We start from the raw sequence: 19,083 nt of genomic DNA, 5'->3' as shown, positions 1-19,083 counted from the left end.
TGTTACACAACTTTCTATTCCCTTTGAAACGTTCTGTATCTGTTGCCAAGGGGAAGAAAATTGCATCAGATCCATCAAAGAATTGTACACCTGATAGTGCACGACCCAGTCTGAGAAGCACGTTCAAACGTGTTCAAACAATAGTAGCTGCGACATTTTCATACACTTTACTCGTTTCCTCCATCCTTCTTCGTTTCTTGTCAAAGCAGTTAGACGAAACATGAACATATGAATTTAGAAAAAAAAATAACTGCAGTTAATGACGAACAATAATTTGCTGCTTACAATTTACCTCAACCGATGTAATTTTTTTGTTCCTTAAAGTATTTAGCTGATACAAAATTTCATTCTATTCACTTTTCTCCAAGTGGTTCTCATTTGCATCACACATACACAGCTTTTCATAAAAAAATCACAATTCTTTCAATTCTACAAATGCTTCACCATGTCCAGAAAACCAGAAAAAAAAAGGTTTGAACGGCCTGACAAAATCCGAGTTCCCAACGAAACCGGAGGCCTCCTACAAACCGTAACGATGATCACAAAAAAGCCCTTTTTCTCGAAAATAAGAAAACGCAGAGAAAAAATAATATTGATATTTTCTACATGCTCCCCTGCGACCCCCCTCGACACCCGAACCCGACCGACCGAACGAACCCCTCCCGCACGATACGCACACACTCGCTACCGCCCCACTGAGCCGACCGACCCGCGAGCTCCCCCGAACGCGCCCGCAAGAAAGAGGCGAAGAAAGCGAACCAGTGTGAACTGCGATGATAAAAATCAGCCGGAGAAGAAAAGCAGCAGAAGGAAAAAAAAGCGAAACAGGAAAAATGGAAACCGACGAGCTGCACAACCAGTTTTTCACACAAAGAAGCACGAATCGACACTGAGGCACGAGCGAGAAGAAGATGCGGTTACTACCGATCGCAGCGAGAGCCGAAAACGCGAGCGGCCGACCGAAGGTACCCGAAGCACCATGGGGGCACGAAGGCTCGTGGACCTTCGGGAAGGGTGTGCCGGTGTGAGTGTGCCACTGTGTTTACAATGGGGCAGCACATAAGCGAACTCCGCTGAGCTGTTTATTACATAGGAAAGGGTAATTTGCTTCTCTGCCACCCTCTCCATGGCACCGCACAGCACAAATCGGGGTTCTGCAGCAGCAGCAGCAGCACCAGTGTGAGGGCCTGGCCGTGTGCGGTGCAGCTACTGGAGTTGAGCGCACTAACACCGAAAGAAATAATGCCGGTTCGCAGCTGGAGGGTATGTAAATTCAATCCCTCTATGTACGGAACGAGATGGGCTTGTGATTATCAATACATGCAAGCGAGCGTGGCGAGGAGCTGAAGAAGCGAAGGTGCTGTGAAGTGGACGAACGAACTAAAAAAACAACCTCTTTGTTATGTATTCATGGTGTGTTTCAGGAGGTTTCTTTGTTCACAGCTGTGATCGAGTGGACGAAGGGGCAAACGAGCGGGGAGGAAGCAACGCTGATGGGGTTGGGGAACGCTAGCGAAGGGTGTGTGTGCATCGATGGGACCCGAACGCACCGGCAACCGGCATAATACCGGTGCCGAAGTGGAAAACCGAGAGAGAACAAGGAAAATGGTCTACGCAAAATTCAGTGAGAATGAATGGCGAACCAGCCGAAGGAAATCGTGCACTGCTTGCGAGCCGAAGTGGACTGCTGTAAAGTCACGTACTCAGTTTTAGGTACAAGAGCTGCTAGACGGTAGGCACCGAAGTGATGGGGCCGAGAGCCGAACCCGGTCTAGCGCGGATGGTTATAAATAGAGGGCAGGCTGCCGGCCGGGTTAGTTAGGTTCTTTCAATTGATCAAGTAACATCGTACATGAAGAGAAGCGAAAAGCGCAGAGAGAAATCAGAGTTTTATCTGAACTTGAGTCAGTTTGAGTCACTACAGTCAGAAATCAACTACACAGAAAATCAACAAGAGAGTCCGGAATGGAATAAGAGAGTCGCTTTTTGTCGCCGTCTTTAATGAACAAAGTACACGTTGAGTTATTTTGTAAATTTTATCATTATTTAGTAATTAGTAGACTCTTAACAAATTGTCACCAGAAGTTACAAAGTTTTTGTCTGTGAAACGCATTGAGAGCAGAAGCAAAATCGAACGTTCTCGTGTGATAAACGTGCCGGAAACAAAATCGCAGCTGAGTTCGAAAACGCCATCAGTAGCAGAAACGACAGCAGCAAAAAGGCAAACCGCGAGAAGAAAATCGATTATTGTCAAAGTCGGTGTGAGCCAAATAGCGGAAGAAAATTTGCAAGTTATGCTTGATGCAAGGAACTGAAACAAGTGAAACACAATCCTCTTCGCAAAAGTAATGCTTAGGATTTTCAAATTTTGCCCGAAAGATACACAAAGTTGAAATCCGTTTGGAGCAACAACCGCAACATCAATACCCACAAAAATACAAATGGAAGAGTAGATTATTTAATGCGAGTAAAAAGTAATATTTAAAAAATACAAGTTAATAAAAGAAAGTGATAATCAAGTGCTGTGAATTACAAATAATAAATTTTAACCGTAAGCTAAAGTTAAGAGCAAAAAGAGTAAATCAAGCCCTTACACAAAACGGAGAAACGGAAAAGTGGAAAACATCAACAAGTCAAACAACGGAAGAAAGCAAAAAGAAAAAGTCAAGCGAAAGGTAGCTGAGAAAAAAAATCAGTTGCATATCGCGGACGAGCATTGTATTTATGAGTGCGAATTTTGCTGCCATCGACGATCTGGTTGAAGAGTTTCTGAAAATGGAACTCATTTCCGTTCCTCCGTATCCAGGCCAATTGGGTTATCTAGGATCAAACAAAGTCAACGGTAAGTAAAATGTAAAATCTATAAACGAAAATCTCTTCCTCATGACGCGAGACACTGCCATCACAAAGAAAAAGGGCCGCTGATGCTTGACCAGAGCAGGCCCGTCCACCCGCAATCGCCTTTCCTCGCTAATCCCATTCTATTACGCTCCCTCCGCTCTCCTGCTTTCCGAACGCGTAACGAAACGCTCGATTCATGTTACATCACTTTGCCTTCGCTGCTGCCTCACATTTGCAAGGCCCCACTTGGATTTGAATAAAGTATCCAGTTTTATTCACACTGTTGCTAAGCGAACTTTCTCGTCCACTTCGCTGCGAGAGAACCAAACTTGCATCAACAACCTTCAGTCTTTTTTCCTTTCGTCATTCGCTTCCCCCATTGAACGAGAGAGCGTGAACATTGCCTGCTGCGAAGCTGAGCGAGAGAGCCTCCTACACCCGCTCGGCTCGGTGCACAATCGTTGCGCACCCTCGCCGCACGAAGCCGGAGCGAATGAGCGAGACAAAGCGTAATCGGTGAAAACATATGAGCGGCCGCAACCGAACAGCTGATCGCGCTCGGTTCGCTTCCCGGTGCCAGCTGCTTGCGTTTGCATTCGCTCTCGAACCGTTGACCGTGTCACGTCGCAACAGCCGCAGCAGCAGCTCCGCTTGAACGCGCTTCCAACTGGCACAGTCCTCGCTGACGCTCGTCTGTAGCATTTGCGTTGAGTTGTTGTCTGCGACGTGTTAGCCGGTGCTAGGAAGCAATCGTAGACCTGGCTCTGCTGGAATTATCACTCGCTTCGTTCGTCGGTTGCCTGCGGTCGCGAATGTGTTATAGTAAGATCCGTTTTCTTGAAAATATTTAGCAATAGTTGGTTTTTTGAAAATTTGTCTGATAATTGGCTGGCTGTGAACTTGCCGGAGAAAACAGCTGTTCCATCGCTGAGTGCTCTCACTTTCCTTTCAAGACCGGGCTCTCTCCAGAGCTCTCCAGTTTAATGAACGTCAGCAGCGCTATAATGGTGGAATTTGTTGGAGGAAAAATCGATATCGTTTTCGCTTTCCTTGTGGCTTTCCCGGGTAGGGCTGGTTGACGCGAAATTGTTATATAGATTTTTCCTGGCAGCTACCAGCTGATTGCAGTACCTTTTCGCGTGCGCTCTCTTTTTCTTCAACAATGCCTCTCGCAGTTTGCTCGCCGGGATGATGGAAATTGATTTTTCTTAGGCTCTCGGTGGCCCACATCAGCCGGTTTCTGTGAGTGTATTGCGTTTGGTGAAAAATCAATTTGCTGACGGTTCCATAAGTCCTTGAAAATTTTCGTGCACCGGCTCTTTGGAAAAGTGAATTAGAATTTTAGAGTGATGGCAGTGATTTCTTTTGAAGCCAGTCTTTCGAAAGTTAGTTTTCTGATGGAGTGCTTCTTTCTTTCTCTCGATTCAGATTTCCGAACACCGTTGATGCCGATACCGGCAAATAGTAATAAGAACGCCAATCAACGCCATCAGACGCAGCAGCAGCTGCCCAGCAGTCAGCCGGTCAGCCAGCGGGTTCATCACCACCAAACTCACCACCATCACAGCCATCATCAGGCGGCGCAGGAGAACAGTCAGCCGCTGGAGCCGGCGACAATAGCTCTTACCGCATCGCCTCACGAAGATGCCCTGCAAGCGCTATCCGCCCGGCTCGAGTCGGAACTGCGCACTGCCAAACGGCGGCATTTAGCTTGCACCGAAGTATTACTCCCGGCCGACCTTCTGCCACGGATAGCTTCGCAGATGTTCGAACTGTCCGAGAAGGAACCCTGCGGTATCCGTGGCTGCACGGTCTACATCGAATTCGAGGACGAACCGGACAATAGCAGGTGGGTTTCATTGCTGACCAATCCAGTCAACACCAAACTTTGCACACTCAACAGCGAAACGGTATCTAATAAATCTGTCTTCTATGTTTTATTTCTCTTCACAGACGGATCGCCACCATGAAAACCGATCCCACGACAGTATCCACCTTCGAGCTGTATCTGACACTCCGACAAGACCGAAGCGGCTGGACGTCGATCCTGCCACAGTTTCTCAAGTGAGTATTTTTGCCAAGAAAAGGATTTTTTATTGTTCGATCCGCCTGTATCCGCAACATAATCTAACCCTCGACACTTTTTTTGTGCCTTCTCTTTCTCAGAAATCTGGCCCGTGGCAGTACGATAATGATCAGTCCGGAGTTTGCCCTGACAAAGAACAAACTCTACCACGCCTACTCGGACTAAGTCATTAGGCATCCGTGTCGTCGCTTCTTCGACCATCGGTGCGCCGCCATGTCTGCCGGCTTTGACAGAGTAGGCGGGCTGGCGGTGGCACGCGAGCAAAGGTAGGAATGAATTTTCCAACTCTTTCCAACCGCAAACAAGTGTATCTATCTGTGAGAATCGGTAAACAGGCCGTCAACCTCCTCCGAATCGAGTGTGGAGTGTGGTCTCCTGGAGTCCCGAAGTTTGGCTGCGATGTTCTACGATTTTTTAAAGTATTTTATAAATATTTAAAATTGTGACCGGTGGCTAAGATACGAAACAAAAATCAACCAAGTGATCGCGTTTTTCGTGTAGATGACGCTAGGAGCGAAAAAAAAAAGTGTAATAGTAGCCAGCAAAAAAGAACACAACGTGAAATCTCTCTCATTTTTTTTTAAATTTTTTGTGTATAGCCTACAAAAAAAACTGATGCAAAATGAAATACACAAAAGAGTCGTCGCCATTGTGAAACTTTCGAGTTTAGGAAAAAAATCAGCAAGACAAAAACCGTGTACAGAAAAGCGTAACATTGGATTGGAATCTATTCGTTTCGTTGTCGGTGTTGATCGAAAGTAGCCTTTAAAACATATACACTTGAAAATCGCGATTGCTGCTGAACGTAAATTTCGAAATACAGAACAGGAAGGAAATAATCAACTGTCACCGTAGCGTCACGCAGGAGTGACAGGCAAGCAGCCTATAGGTATGATTTTTCAAATTGTAACAACTTTGTGATGATTTCCTAGTGATTTTTCAATTGATCCAGGGTGAAGCGCGCAGAATGGTGGAATTAATCGATCACCGTTATGGGCGCTTCGCTTTGCGAATGTTAAGTTTTTCTCTCGCCATCGAAAGGGGAAGTAACGTGATCGCAGCAAGCTAACATCAAAATTTGTTTGTCATTTCGTGATTTTTATTTTCATTTTGGCACTAGGATGTTCAAATTATATCAAATTAAACTTTGCTATTTGGCTTTGATTTTTGGTTGAAAAATAAGCATTTTATCTTGAAAACAAATTGGTGTAGAATGTTCCTAGGAAGCAAACGTCAAAATCAAAACGAAGCAAAGAAATTTTTTGCGGGGTTTCTGGGGGGTCGGACAAGCGGCGAGAAAAACAAAGCAACCCGAAAAAAGCATTTGTGAGTAATCTTTTTAAGGCAGTTTTAAGGCTAAGAGCGGAAGCGTATTTTTCGAAAGAAAGATTTATTCGGTGTCTCAGAAGCACGTTTTTTTGTCTCTGTGTATGTAAATTATCGATTAACGATTATTAGCTGTTAGGAACGTCGCGGAGAAGGTGGGAGAAGCGAAAGACGAATACAACTTGTTTATCATTTGTGATATTTGCGCTAATTACAGATCCAGCTCTGGTCTCTTCTATAGTTTGTTTTTTTTTTCTTCAAGCGATAACGAAAGCTTAAATTCACAACAAAACATAAACTTTCGGGGCCGATATTTTCGTTTTTCTTCTGCAAACTTCTTTTTATTTGATCTCAGAGTTAAAGGTAAAAGTAGAAGTAATAATAAATTATCCATCAACACAAACAAAGTTTAATCAATAGGAAGAAATAGCTTTTCCATTTTTGCAAGCACTGATCTCCGAGGGAACCAGAGAATTTCCATTCTGAACAGCGTTTCCAATTTTGACAAATCAAAACAAAAAAGGGACGCATAAAAAACTCACTCATATTCACTCAGTCATGTGCGTACAGTATATCAAATTAGAATTCGTATATCAATTATCAAGAACCCTCCTTTCCCACTGTATGACCGTTAGAAATCGAATTAACACAAACAAAGACACACACACAACCAAATAGATGCAAAATGGTTTTCACAAAGGAAGCAGAACAGATCGTTTCTTTTTTTACTGCAGTCATCGTTTGCAACACAAACGTCACACACAATGCATTGAAATAACGAAGAATAAAACAGAATAGATATCGTCAATATGTGTCTGTAGTTGTTTATCAGTAAATCATCAATTAATCATAATCGTGTAGTTCGTGATTCACACAGTAATAGTAAGTAATTGGGACGATTTAGCGTTCAAAGGGAAATCTGTTGATCTCAATCCAAATTCAGCTGTCAGAAAAGCTACAACCAGCAGCGATTCACCCCTCGATCATTCCGCGTTGCTTGGATTCTAATATTTTCCAGCAATTTGCGTTAGCAAACAAAAGAACAACCAGTCTTACTTAGCAACTGTTGGACAAAATTTTTGAGAACGTTTATGGCGTTAACTTGATCAGCTGAAGAACTCACCCACCTCTATCCTAAAAGGGAACAGTTATGTGAGAAATGGTGTTTTGGATATTCTGATGATGGCAATGCGAAACGAAAGTTTGAGCGATTCGGGCTCGACGGATTGATCGAACGGTGAATCGCTTCCGATTTAGAACCGTAACATTATTTTATTTCTCTATTTTTTCTTTGAACTTCGCGGAAATCTGAAACAATAAATCGATAACAAGAGGAGAATGGACGAAAAATAGTGATTAGGATGTAAGGGCAAACATATTTAAAATGAGAAAGTGAAATTATTATCACCGTAAACAGTGGAAAATGAAGTGTTTGATACAAAAAAATATTGTGTGTGTGTTTTATTATATTTATATAATATTTATCGTAAAAAAAACAAAAAAGTAACAATAAAAAACTACTAGGATTTTCAAATTTAAAATAAATTATGAAAAAAATACAAATTTTAAAAAACAGCCCACAAAAACGAATCAATCTAACATAAACGTCAACCAAACACTACGATCCTTATCCTTGAAAAATCCGTACTTTGTAGAAACACAATTGCAACCATATGCGAGTCAATATTGTTTCCCATTTTTCATAATCCCACTTTAAAAATACTTCCCTCTTAATCCGAATGTTTCGCATGGAAACAAAAAAAAACTTTTAATAGCGATTTAAAACATCTCTTGTTTGTGCGTAGAGTTTGACAACGAAGCGCTTTTCGGCACCGGCATCGGTCTGACGGAGCGGGCGCCGAAAAGAGCTTCGTTCTACGAAATTTCTCAAAAAATGTGATATGATCTTAGTTGAACCAATAAATGAAAATAAACGTAAACGATTAAATAGTCTAACGATGAACTTTAGAGAGCGTGCGGCGGAAGCGAAATCCATATCCCAGAATTTGTAGAGCGCGGTTGCAGTCGGTGCCGACTGAGCGTGACGAACCGCCAGCTAAAATGTATTAAAAGTATTGCGTAAATAATAACAACAAAGGAAACAATGGACACGTTAATATACTGTATGTATGTATTAGTAGATTTTCGTATACTTATCAAAAAATGAAGCAAGGATACAAACAAAATAGTAAACAAAAAATCATAAAACAAATATCATAAAATCGTGAGTAAATCAAAAAAAAATCTACTTTTTGTTTCGTATTGACAATTTTGTGGAGCCTGGTGGTAACCCTTCGCTCCAACCGAAATCTGTTTTTTATTTCCCTTGTATTAGTAGTACTAGCGGAAGAGACAAGCACAACGTGATCAAGTAATGTTAAAATGAAGGAAGGACTTAAAACCTTACAACAACAAATGAAAAAAAAACTAAATGTTTGTATATGTGTACTGATACATGCATATATTCGAAACCAGAAAAAAAAAATAAAACCCTATACAAATCTTTGTAGACTGTTAAGGATTTAATCTCGTTCATATCCAGCAGCAGTGGTAAATAGTACAGAGACGATTTACACAAAATAAGCTGATAAAAACGGAACAAAACAGTAGGAAGCTTCTTGAAACTTATCTCATTTCATTCAACTCATCATCAGTCTTTTTGTTTTGACAGCTTCTCGGAGATCAAAGTAAACGATGTGCTAATAAACGCTAAAACAAAAGAAAAATTCTCTCGCCCGACACAGTTTAGCTTTGCTCGCGTGACAAACGTGCCCGTGCCCCTTCGGGAAGATTAAGGAGAAAACCACTCGTGTACAAATGTAATGGATAATAATTGTTAATCATTTTTTATTATTATAATCATTAGCTAGGATTAGTAGGATTCATTAAAAAATAAATTGCGATGCGATGCGCGAAGCGTGCAAGCAGCTGCGACCGATCGAAATATACTTCTAAAAAACAAAATGAAAGCGTGAAGCGCCTCGATTACTACACGTTTGAAGATGAAGGCTATGTGTGCTTCGGTTCACCCTTAACAGTTTGATGCAGGATGCACTCGGCTTTTTTCGGCGGCGTGCGAATGAGCGGCGAGTGCGAGAGAAAGAGTAAGCAAGCTTCTATTTTGAAGATATTAGCGACGATTAAGTTTTGTTTTTGATTTCGAAAAACGAAAATGCGAGAGCAAATTTCATCATTTATTTTGATTGTAAGTGTGATCTTAACTGTAGTGTTTTATGTGTCACTTTTTTAAAAGCTCTATTTTATTTTTCGTCTTATCGAATTCCGCGAATACAAACACAAAGTCATAGTCATTTGTTTTTATTTTTTACTATGTTATTTAGTCATGTTTCAGTTTTTTTTGTTTTTTTACATAACTATTTACATTTAAGTCGAGCATACAAGAATTTTCTCTCATATTAAGGAAGAAAACTCTAATCGTGATATTTGTTATTAATAAGCGAGCGCAAGCACGTAAACATGGGCAAAGCAAACGAATCAGGCGGGAGAAAGGGAAAGATAGCATGAGAGAAACAATAACAGCGCAACGGGAAGCTGGCAGCGCACACTACAATCCGGAATTGTTGCCCTTCTGGCAATGATTTCATTTTTCTGTTCTCTCAGTTCCAATAACTGTAAAGTCGGTTCTCTTTAGTAGATTTTTGCGCCTAATTTCAATCAGTATTTCAGTTCGCGCAGTTCGTTTGATCTTTGCCATTGTGTTTATCAAGTGATGCGATTTAGTTTTATCAAATCGAATCAATTTCGTTCAGTTTTGATCTTCAAAACCCGAACTAAACATCAACACAAGCAAACAAACAACTAAAAATTCGAGCCAAATTTTCATTCCAAGTTTTATTGCCAATGAAACTTTAGTAAATTTGGTTACACGGTTGCTTCTCGTCATTCGGATTAAACAAGCGGCTCAGAGATCGGAACACGCCAAACTCAATCCGCAGTTTTCTCAGCAAAGGACTACTTAAGCGAGTTTCGATGTTTGATCGCCGTCAATTTTTAAAATTGAAATTTAGACCATCCAAAAAGGAAGCGAGAAGAAACCACAGCGAACAAACAAAACAACACACAACAACAAACGAAAACGAAAAGCGATGTTTTTGTTTTAGGTTAGGTTTTTTTTATATTAAACAAATGAAAATACTAGGTATCTACATTTAACAAATGATGGAAAAGAAAAGAGCAGAAGAAAAAGAAAATCAGTTTTTGTTTTTAAAAGGGCCGAAAGTTAAGCCGCTAGAAAACGGATTTTGTAATGTGGAGTAATGAAAGAGAAACGAAAATTGAAGGAGGAGAAAAATACAAAACAAAATATTAAGTGATAGTATCTAAAAGTGATAATAATTAAGAAATGAAAAATAAGAATAACAATTGTAATCTAGCAAGAAAAATACAAATAATTATGAATGCTAATGATGAAAAACCACATTAATTATTATATCATTTGTAACAAACTGAGTAGAGAAGAAGGAAAACAATGCATTATGGCGAAATCAGTGGTAAAAAATAAAAACAGTAAACACTTAGGAATCCACCGTTTTTAAAAAGTAATATTTTCTCTTTCTGTGGAAATAATGGAAGAAAACACAAATGTATTATGGAAGTAACAAAAATCCAACAGAAAAATATGAAAAAACACAATAAAAAAGTCAAAAATTAAAAAATAAACCTCTTCTTTTATTTTAACCCCTTTTTTGCAACGCACTCTAACCCACTCCTTGCCGGCATTTTCTCTCATTGCGTTGCGACAATAATCGCCTTTGTTTGCTTTAACTCTACGGTCGAATCGTCCAAGTCAATCCGAAATCTCCCCCACGTCTCCTTTCTTGCTGTTGGCCCTCCTCAAGAGAGTGCTTTTCTCGTTATATGACACAGAAAGAGAATAAATTACTCGCACAAACAAACACGATACACACCCGAATTACATAACAATCAAAAAATCGGAAACACGTTCGCTACTCCATTGTTCTCCGTCGTCTTTCAGCTCTCATTATCAATGGTACTGTTGTGCGAATATATAATAAGAAATAAAAATACAATGAAAACATGAAAGCAAGTACAAATAAACCTTCTAGCTAGTAAGTTTGAAAGAACAAACTCAAAAATAACGAAATCGAATGCATGCCAGCATGCAGCTCGCTCTAAAGCGAGAGCACAAAGACGCCAATAAAATGCGTCAAAACCTAACTAGCGCTACTAAGCAAAGCAAAGCAAGCGAACTAACGCTGCGCGCCATGTGAAATCTAAATGTCGATAGATCGAAGCAAGCTTCGAACAAAACTTTGTAGCTCGTAAGCTTCCCTAACCCACGAATAAACAAACAAACAAACAAAAAAAAACTGATCTTTGCTAGCGTTTGAAGAAAGGGCAAACCTGATGATTACAAATCTATACCTGATATCCCTTAAAACTGATAGACGCGCATGTGTATTTCTCTATGACACGCAAAAAAAAACTAATTCGAACGAAATGGAAAAAAAAGTAAAAGGCATGATATGTGTATTTGCGCTCCGTCTATATGATTATTATAACCAATAATGTTTTTTTGTGAGAATATTTTTTTGATGAAACAAAAAAAAATACAAAAAACCACGAAACTCGAATCGGATTCTATGAATTTGTGAGTTATCGGAACAAAAAAATTGGAATGAAAAATAAATTTTTATATTGAAAGCATTGAGCTGATGTTTAATTCGTTCTCTAAACTATCCGAAATTATTCCTTTTTAACGTTTTCATTCAACATTATCCTGATCCTGTCTCGAGAAAGAAGGAGATCGTGTCTTGAGTGCGGCAGCTCAAGCGTTATAAAATCGTAAAGATGGAAATTTTTTGGAGCTTTGTTTAGTGGAATATCGTTGCGTGAAGATTCGTCATTGTTACAGATACGAATTTCAACCTCAACCGTTAGGCGGTCTCAGTGTTTCGTACTTGACTGGACTTGAAGAAAACTATCGCAGCTTACACTAAGACTTAGTCCAGTATCCTAACGTTTCACTTAGTTAAAACGGCAGCTTTTCTTTGTGACCAATAGTAGGTGCTCGAGCTAAGAAAGGTAAAACAGAAATTGCGGCTGCTGATGGCGGTGGTGGTGCCACCCGATGTTGTTTTTTTTCGGTGATCGCGAAACTTCTATCGCTCGCTCACCACTCCACCGTCAGCCGGGCTGTTTTGCGACCGATGCGATGATGGGATGGGCGAGCTGGTCGCTGGTCATTGGCTGCTCGTTTGGTTGCACATAGAAGAGGTAGGTACGGGCGGGCGGCGAACGTCACGTAAAAGCTACGGACAGCACACTTTACCTGTGCGGTTGTTGTCATGCAGCGCGCTCAAGCACTGACTGCGCGGTCGCTGCTAATGGTTTCGTTTGTTATTTTCGAGTCGCGGCTCAGCGAGAGGAGCTGTTTTTCGTTGCTTTTCGGCTGGGTGTGGTGCTCGAAGCGATCTTGATTGCTTTGCTTTCGGACATGGTAAATGAATGATCGCTCGGTTAGTGGGGTGGAATGGGATGGGGAGCAAGCGACCGAACGACCGATGCGGCGATGGTGGAAAGTGTGATTCCGGTTCCGATTTGTTTGCATAAACAACCAAGCGATCAAACAGATATGTTGTCAATTTGGATTGTTTGGTTTTGGTTAGAGTGGAGGGAATGGAAGGCTAAATCTGATTTGGAAAGGAAAACAATATTTTCCATTAAAATTTTTCATTATTTAATAGCAGTAGGATTCTCACTGGATGTTTTCTGTTAACTAAGTGTGCAAAATACTTTTCTAGAGATATGGATTGAAGGCATCTCATGTCTGCATCTCATCTCATGTATGTTGTCTTAGCCTTAGGATTCTTGAAATCTCTTGACCGAAGAATTCTCAAGCCGCACCTATAGAATTGAACAAGCTCTTCTCCGAATTGAACACGAAATAAAGTTGAATTTGAATGGATTTAAATACTATAGAGAGTAATTGATTTTCATCAAATCAATGCAAAACAAAGAACAACGAACAAATATATTCTATTTTAATTGGGATGCGATTTGCATTGTTTTCGGTCGAGAATAGATTGGTTGATAATCGCAGTCCAAGTTGAGCAAAGCTAAGAGAATAGATTAGATTAGATTAGGCTAAAAAGATGAGTTTTGAATTGGATTTAAGTGACAAGGGAATATATTTGGATAGATTTCATATCGGATAGAAATTAGATTGTTTGGATTGGATTTGGATTGGATTTGGATTGGATTTGGATTGGATTTGGATTGGATTTGGATTGGATTTGGATTGGATTTGGATTGGATTTGGATTGGATTTAGATTGGATTGGATTGGTTTGGATTGGTTTGGTTGGATTGGTTTGGTTGGTTTGGATTGGTTTGGTTGGTTGGTTTGGATTGGTTTGGATTGGTTTGGATTGGTTTGGATTGGTTTGGATTGGTTTGGATTGGTTTGGATTGGTTTGGATTGGTTTGGATTGGTTTGGATTGGTTGGTTTGGATTGGTTTGGATTGGTTTGGATTGGTTTGGATTGGTTTGGTTGGTTTGGATTGGTTTGGATTGGTTTGGATTGGTTTGGATTGGTTTGGATTGGTTTGGATTGGTTTGGATTGGTTTGGATTGGTTTGGATTGGTTTGGATTGGTTTGGATTGGTTTGGATTGGTTTGGATTGGTTTGGATTGGTTTGGATTGGTTTGGTTGGTTTGGATTGGTTTGGATTGGTTTGGATTGGTTTGGATTGGTTTGGATTGGTTTGGATTGGTTTGGATTGGTTTGGATTGGTTTGGATTGGTTTGGATTGGTTTGGATTGGTTTGGATTGGTTTGGATTGGTTTGGATTGGTTTGGATTGGTTTGGATTGGTTTGGATTGGTTTGGATTGGTTTGGATTGGTTTGGATTGGTTTGGATTGGATTTGGATTGGTTTGGATTGGTTTGGATTGGTTTGGATTGGTTTGGATTGGTTTGGTTGGTTTGGATTGGTTTGGATTGGTTTGGATTGGTTTGGATTGGTTTGGATTGGTTTGGATTGGTTTGGATTGGATTTGGATTGGTTTGGATTGGATTTGATTGGTTTGGATTGGTTTGGATTGGTTTGGATTGGTTTGGATTGGTTTGATTGGATTGGTTTGGATTGGATTGGATTTGGATTGGTTTGGATTGGTTTGGATTGGTTTGGATTGGTTTGGATTGGTTTGGATTGGTTTGGATTGGTTTGGATTGGTTTGGATTGGTTTGGATTGGTTTGGATTGGTTTGGATTGGTTTGGATTGGTTTGGATTGGTTTGGATTGGTTTGGATTGGTTTGGATTGGTTTGGATTGGTTTGGATTGGTTTGGATTGGTTTGGATTGGTTTGGATTGGATTTGGATTGGTTTGGATTGGTTTGATTGGTTTGGATTGGATTTGGATTGGTTTGGATTGGTTTGGATTGGTTTGGATTGGTTTGGATTGGTTTGGATTGGTTTGGTTGGTTTGGATTGGTTTGGATTGGTTTGGATTGGTTTGGATTGGTTTGGATTGGTTTGGATTGGTTTGGATTGGTTTGGATTGGTTTGGATTGGTTTGGATTGGTTGGATTGGTTTGGATTGGTTTGGATTGGTTTGGATTGGTTTGGATTGGTTTGGATTGGTTTGGATTGGTTTGGATTGGTTTGGATTTGATTTGATTGGTTTGGATTGGATTTGGATTGGTTTGGATTGGTTTGGATTGGTTTGGATTGGTTTGGATTGGTTTGGATTGGATTTGGATTGGTTTGGTTGGTTGGATTGGTTTGGATTGGTTTGGATTGGATTTGGATTGGATTTGGATTGGTTTGGATTGGTTTGGATTGGTTTGGATTGGTTTGGTTGGTTTGGATTGGTTTGGATTGGTTTGGATTGGTTTGGATTGGTTTGGATTGGTTTGGATTGGATTTGGATTGGTTTGGATTGGTTTGGATTGGTTTGGATTGGTTTGGATTGGTTTGGATTGGTTTGGATTGGTTTGGATTGGTTTGGATTGGTTTGGATTGGTTTGGATTGGTTTGGATTGGTTTGGATTGGTTTGGATTGGTTTGGATTGGTTTGGATTGGTTTGGATTGGTTTGGATTGGTTTGGATTGGTTTGGATTGGTTTGGATTGGTTTGGATTGGTTTGGATTGGTTTGGATTGGATTTGGATTGGTTTGGATTGGTTTGGATTGGTTTGGATTGGTTTGGATTGGTTTGGATTGGATTGGATTGGATTGGGTTTTGGTTTGTATTTGATTTTGATTGGATTAGGATTGGATTTGGATTGTGTTTGGATTTTAATTGGATTTGGTTTTGATTTGGATTTGATTTTGATTGGATTTGGATTAAATTAGGATTGGATTTGGCTTGTCATAAGACGAGTTTATACAATCCATTGATCCACCACTTAATTGTGTCTTGACAGATGCGTATTTTGACCTCAACAGTAAGGCCGTAATCAGTGTCTCGTATTTGACTCGAGTCAAGTACGAGACACTGCAGACGGCCTAACTGTTGAGGTCGAAATACGTATCTGTCAAGATACAATTAAGTGGTGGAATTCAATGGGATTGTACAAACTCGTCTTATGACTAGTGAAGACATTCCACTAAAAAGCTCAAAATAATTTTCTAATTGGATTTGGATTGGATTTGGATTGGATTTGGATTGGATTTGGATTGGATTTGAATTGGATTAGGATTTGATTTGGAATAAATTTGGATTTGATGTGGATTTTATTTGGATTAGATATGAAAGGCTGAAATATATTTCAAGGCTCTACGATGGCTCATTCCATATAGATTGTATTTGATTATACAGTCAAACCTCCATGAGTCGATGTTCTATGACTCGATATCGACTCATGGAAGCAAATTATTCCATACTGAAAAATATTTTCTGGGTTACTGTGATGGTCCCTCCAAAGAGCTTTCCAAGGTTTTGCTACTCCACATCTCGATTTTTCCATGAGTCGATGGTCCCTTCAATATCGACTCATGGAGGTTTGACTGTATTTTGATTTTTTGACCCAATGACCCAACGATGACTCAACAACGTCTAACGAAACATTTGAATAAAATAAATTCAAGTTCTTTTAGTTCTGCCATTTCCGTACGGAAAAATTGTATTTTTGCTTAACACATTGGCCCAAGTAGTTTGATTTTACGCAACTCTGTAATAAGATGCCGATAACTCTTATTAGAGCAATTGGACGAAACCTATACCAATTTTCAACTGTCTGCCCGGCGCGTGTGACCTCCTTTCCCTCCTCGGCCCAGCCGTACTCACGTACTCACCTGTTGCTCCAGTAGCATTTTCATTTTATAATTCAATTTTGCATTTCCAGTTACTCAGCTCACGCGGCACATTGCGGTAATTATTGACTACGGTAGCGATGACGCACACGGCTCAGCCAGCAGCCAGCACCCGTCTGCTCTGGCGACCGAACTTAGCGGACTCGTTGGATAGCGAACTCACCGCCATTCGATCTATCCGTATCATTCGTGGCCGTGTGCAGCACATGTAGTTATCGAAATTATAGCAATTTCTATAAGCCACTTTTCTGCATTTGATGGCTACCGACACCTCGAAAGAAGGAAATCTCCCACTAACCAATCTCGAACAGCAACGATCAGTCCTTGCACGTCGTCGGCTGACTGGCTGCTGTAAATATTGCACCCATTTGCCACCCATCCACATAATCAACTTCGTGTTTCTTTTACGTAGCACTTTTTTTTACTTTCGATTCGAGTAACTGCCAACTATCTTAACTCGTACATCCTGGCCTGGCGCTGAAGTTGAACTACCCCCGGGGCTTATACTCCTAGGCCTCCGTAGTGTGGCAAAGCTAACTTACGCTTACTTACAGGCCATTTAGCATTTCAAAAGTTTTTCCTGTCCCCTTATCTTCCGATTACAACCGAACCCACCCGTTGCTCCGGTTCATTTGCAGCGCCGTGTTTCCTTAGGACAATGTTTGGTACCTTCATGGAAATTGTATAAAATATTAACAGCATGCAGACTAAATTCTAAACTTATTCAACTTCAAGTCTTGGTAATAAACCAAATTATTTTTAAATAATTGTAACCTGCTGTTAATTTTCTTTAATGAAAATGTAATCTGTGGTGAAACATTTCTGACCACTGACCTGTGCTTCACGAATCACTGTGGACTGGTGTAAAACTTCAAATTTAAGCTTCTCTGCACCCCCCGACTTTCTACCCCAGCTCGCAGTCCCCACGACGTATATCAACTTTACTCCAATCTCAAAATCCCAATTCATTGGCGCCGGATTATTTTGGGGCTTGAACCTTCACGTAATAATTCTAATTTACTTAGCCTCCGGATGCTTGCCAGGGAATCCTGAAATGTGGACCTGCGCCACTGTTTTTTTCCAATCGAGTGCACCGAAGACAACGCAACGGTACAGCCTCCCGTCCATTATTGTCGTCGGTGGGTCGTGCTGGAGGACGTGCCGGAGATTATCCCTATGTGCTTTCCGTCCCGGTAAGAGAGTCAGCCGGAGGGCAACCTTTTTCCCTCCTTACGTTCAATTGAATTAGAAAGTTATAGTTTATTATGATTTTATTTTATTCACGCTCCTCGCTGTTCAGCCAAGACGGCCAACCGAACCATGGCCAGGGCTCTAACACTCGAACGCTCGAAGCACTTCGTATATGATCGAGCTTGGATTTAGCCTGTTTTTGCCTCAAAGTTGTTTTTTTGCTCGCTCTTGCTTCACCTCGACTTCGGCACACCCGTCGTTTCCCGTCAACTTTGCCAGCTCCATCGCCGGATCAGGTTTGCGGGGCCATTCGTAAGCTACGCGGGTATATTGGACGGGGGTGTGAGTTCCGAAATTGATGATCGAAATGATCGTGTTGAATCAATAAGAGAGACAGACATTGAGCGAATACAAAGAAATTACACACTCTTCATATTGTTAAGAGAATCCTGAGCCTTGGAGTTAACCGCAAGATGATGATGATGATGAATGATGACTTTGAATTCAAGTAATGAAATTACAGTATCTCAAAACCATTACGAATTGTGGAAATAATCATTGACGAGGATTGCTGACAATATTGTGACATGAAAAATAATTGAACAGAACAGAAGAGTTTGACTGCAAGACTACTTAACTGAGGAAAAACTCAAGGTGACTTCTGAATAAGTATCTAGAGTCTTAGTCTTATCCAGAACTCTGAAGATCTGGACAACATATTTTACTTGCTGAAAAATATCTTGACCTGCCTACGTTACTGTTACTTATTTTGAAATTCAAATCTGCTAGTTAAAACTATAAGCCTTATTAAAATGCAACCTGTATTGGGCATTGAAACATTTTTTGTACAGATGTGTAAAAGTAGGGGGTTTTATCATTCTAGAGCAAATTGTGTGTGTTCTATGATTAAACTGTAAGAGACGTGTACAGGAAAAGATCACGTGGTGTTCCGAGGAGGGAGTTCGCCCAAGATCCACAAGGAAACAAGGACTTGAAATGCAACGACGCGGTTTTTGAATGACCCCGGCAGGTAGGTGTGTAGATGGAGCCCAGCAGCGCAAAACAAGTAGTGAAGCAGAAAAGAGGTGAAAAACTACAGCGAAGAAACGGCCAAAACCGGTCCTAAGATGTTGATCAACAAACGGCGAAGACTTTGTAATACAGCACAGGCACCGTCGTCCGTCCGTAATTGGGAGAGACGGGTTTGGTGGCCTAGTGGTGCTACCACACAGCACTGCTGGCTGGTTACCGATCAGAAGTTCTTGCTTTGACTTTTCCATTTCGTGTCAACTTATCAGAACGGTGGCGGCGGTTGCTCGACGGCTTTGGAAAGTGGTT

General features: G+C 40.7%; 1 protein-coding gene across 2 annotated transcripts; it reads left to right on the top strand.

The window, feature by feature from the left end:
- The first annotated feature begins 1,812 nt into the window (after positions 1–1,812).
- LOC134226708 (protein charybde-like) lies at positions 1,813–11,941 on the top strand. Of its 2 annotated transcripts, none has more exons than XM_062707663.1 (4): positions 1,813–2,842; positions 4,270–4,690; positions 4,795–4,905; positions 5,008–11,941. In XM_062707663.1, exons 1-4 carry the CDS (start codon positions 2,725–2,727, stop codon positions 5,090–5,092), a joined length of 735 nt encoding a protein of 244 aa, XP_062563647.1. In that variant the 5' UTR covers positions 1,813–2,724; the 3' UTR covers positions 5,093–11,941. The 2 variants fall into 2 exon arrangements, with proteins under 2 accessions (XP_062563647.1, XP_062563648.1); XM_062707664.1 differs by lacking the exon at positions 1,813–2,842 and adding an exon at positions 3,304–3,663.
- The last annotated feature ends 7,142 nt before the right edge of the window (positions 11,942–19,083 follow it).

This window comes from Armigeres subalbatus, chromosome 3 (genome assembly GCF_024139115.2).
Source record: "Armigeres subalbatus isolate Guangzhou_Male chromosome 3, GZ_Asu_2, whole genome shotgun sequence".
Classification (NCBI taxonomy): domain Eukaryota; kingdom Metazoa; phylum Arthropoda; class Insecta; order Diptera; family Culicidae; genus Armigeres; species Armigeres subalbatus.
This window is presented reverse-complemented; position numbering and strand designations above follow the sequence as displayed.

Bases quoted from the DNA above. Each gene is read 5' to 3' on its own strand.
- LOC134226708 (XM_062707663.1), top strand. From the start codon at position 2,725: ATGAGTGCGAATTTTGCTGCCATCGACGATCTGGTTGAAGAGTTTCTG. The intron at 2,843-4,269 runs GTAAGTAAAATG...CTCTCGATTCAG, and splicing joins AGGATCAAACAAAGTCAACG to ATTTCCGAACACCGTTGATG. The intron at 4,906-5,007 runs GTGAGTATTTTT...TCTCTTTCTCAG, and splicing joins ATCCTGCCACAGTTTCTCAA to AAATCTGGCCCGTGGCAGTA.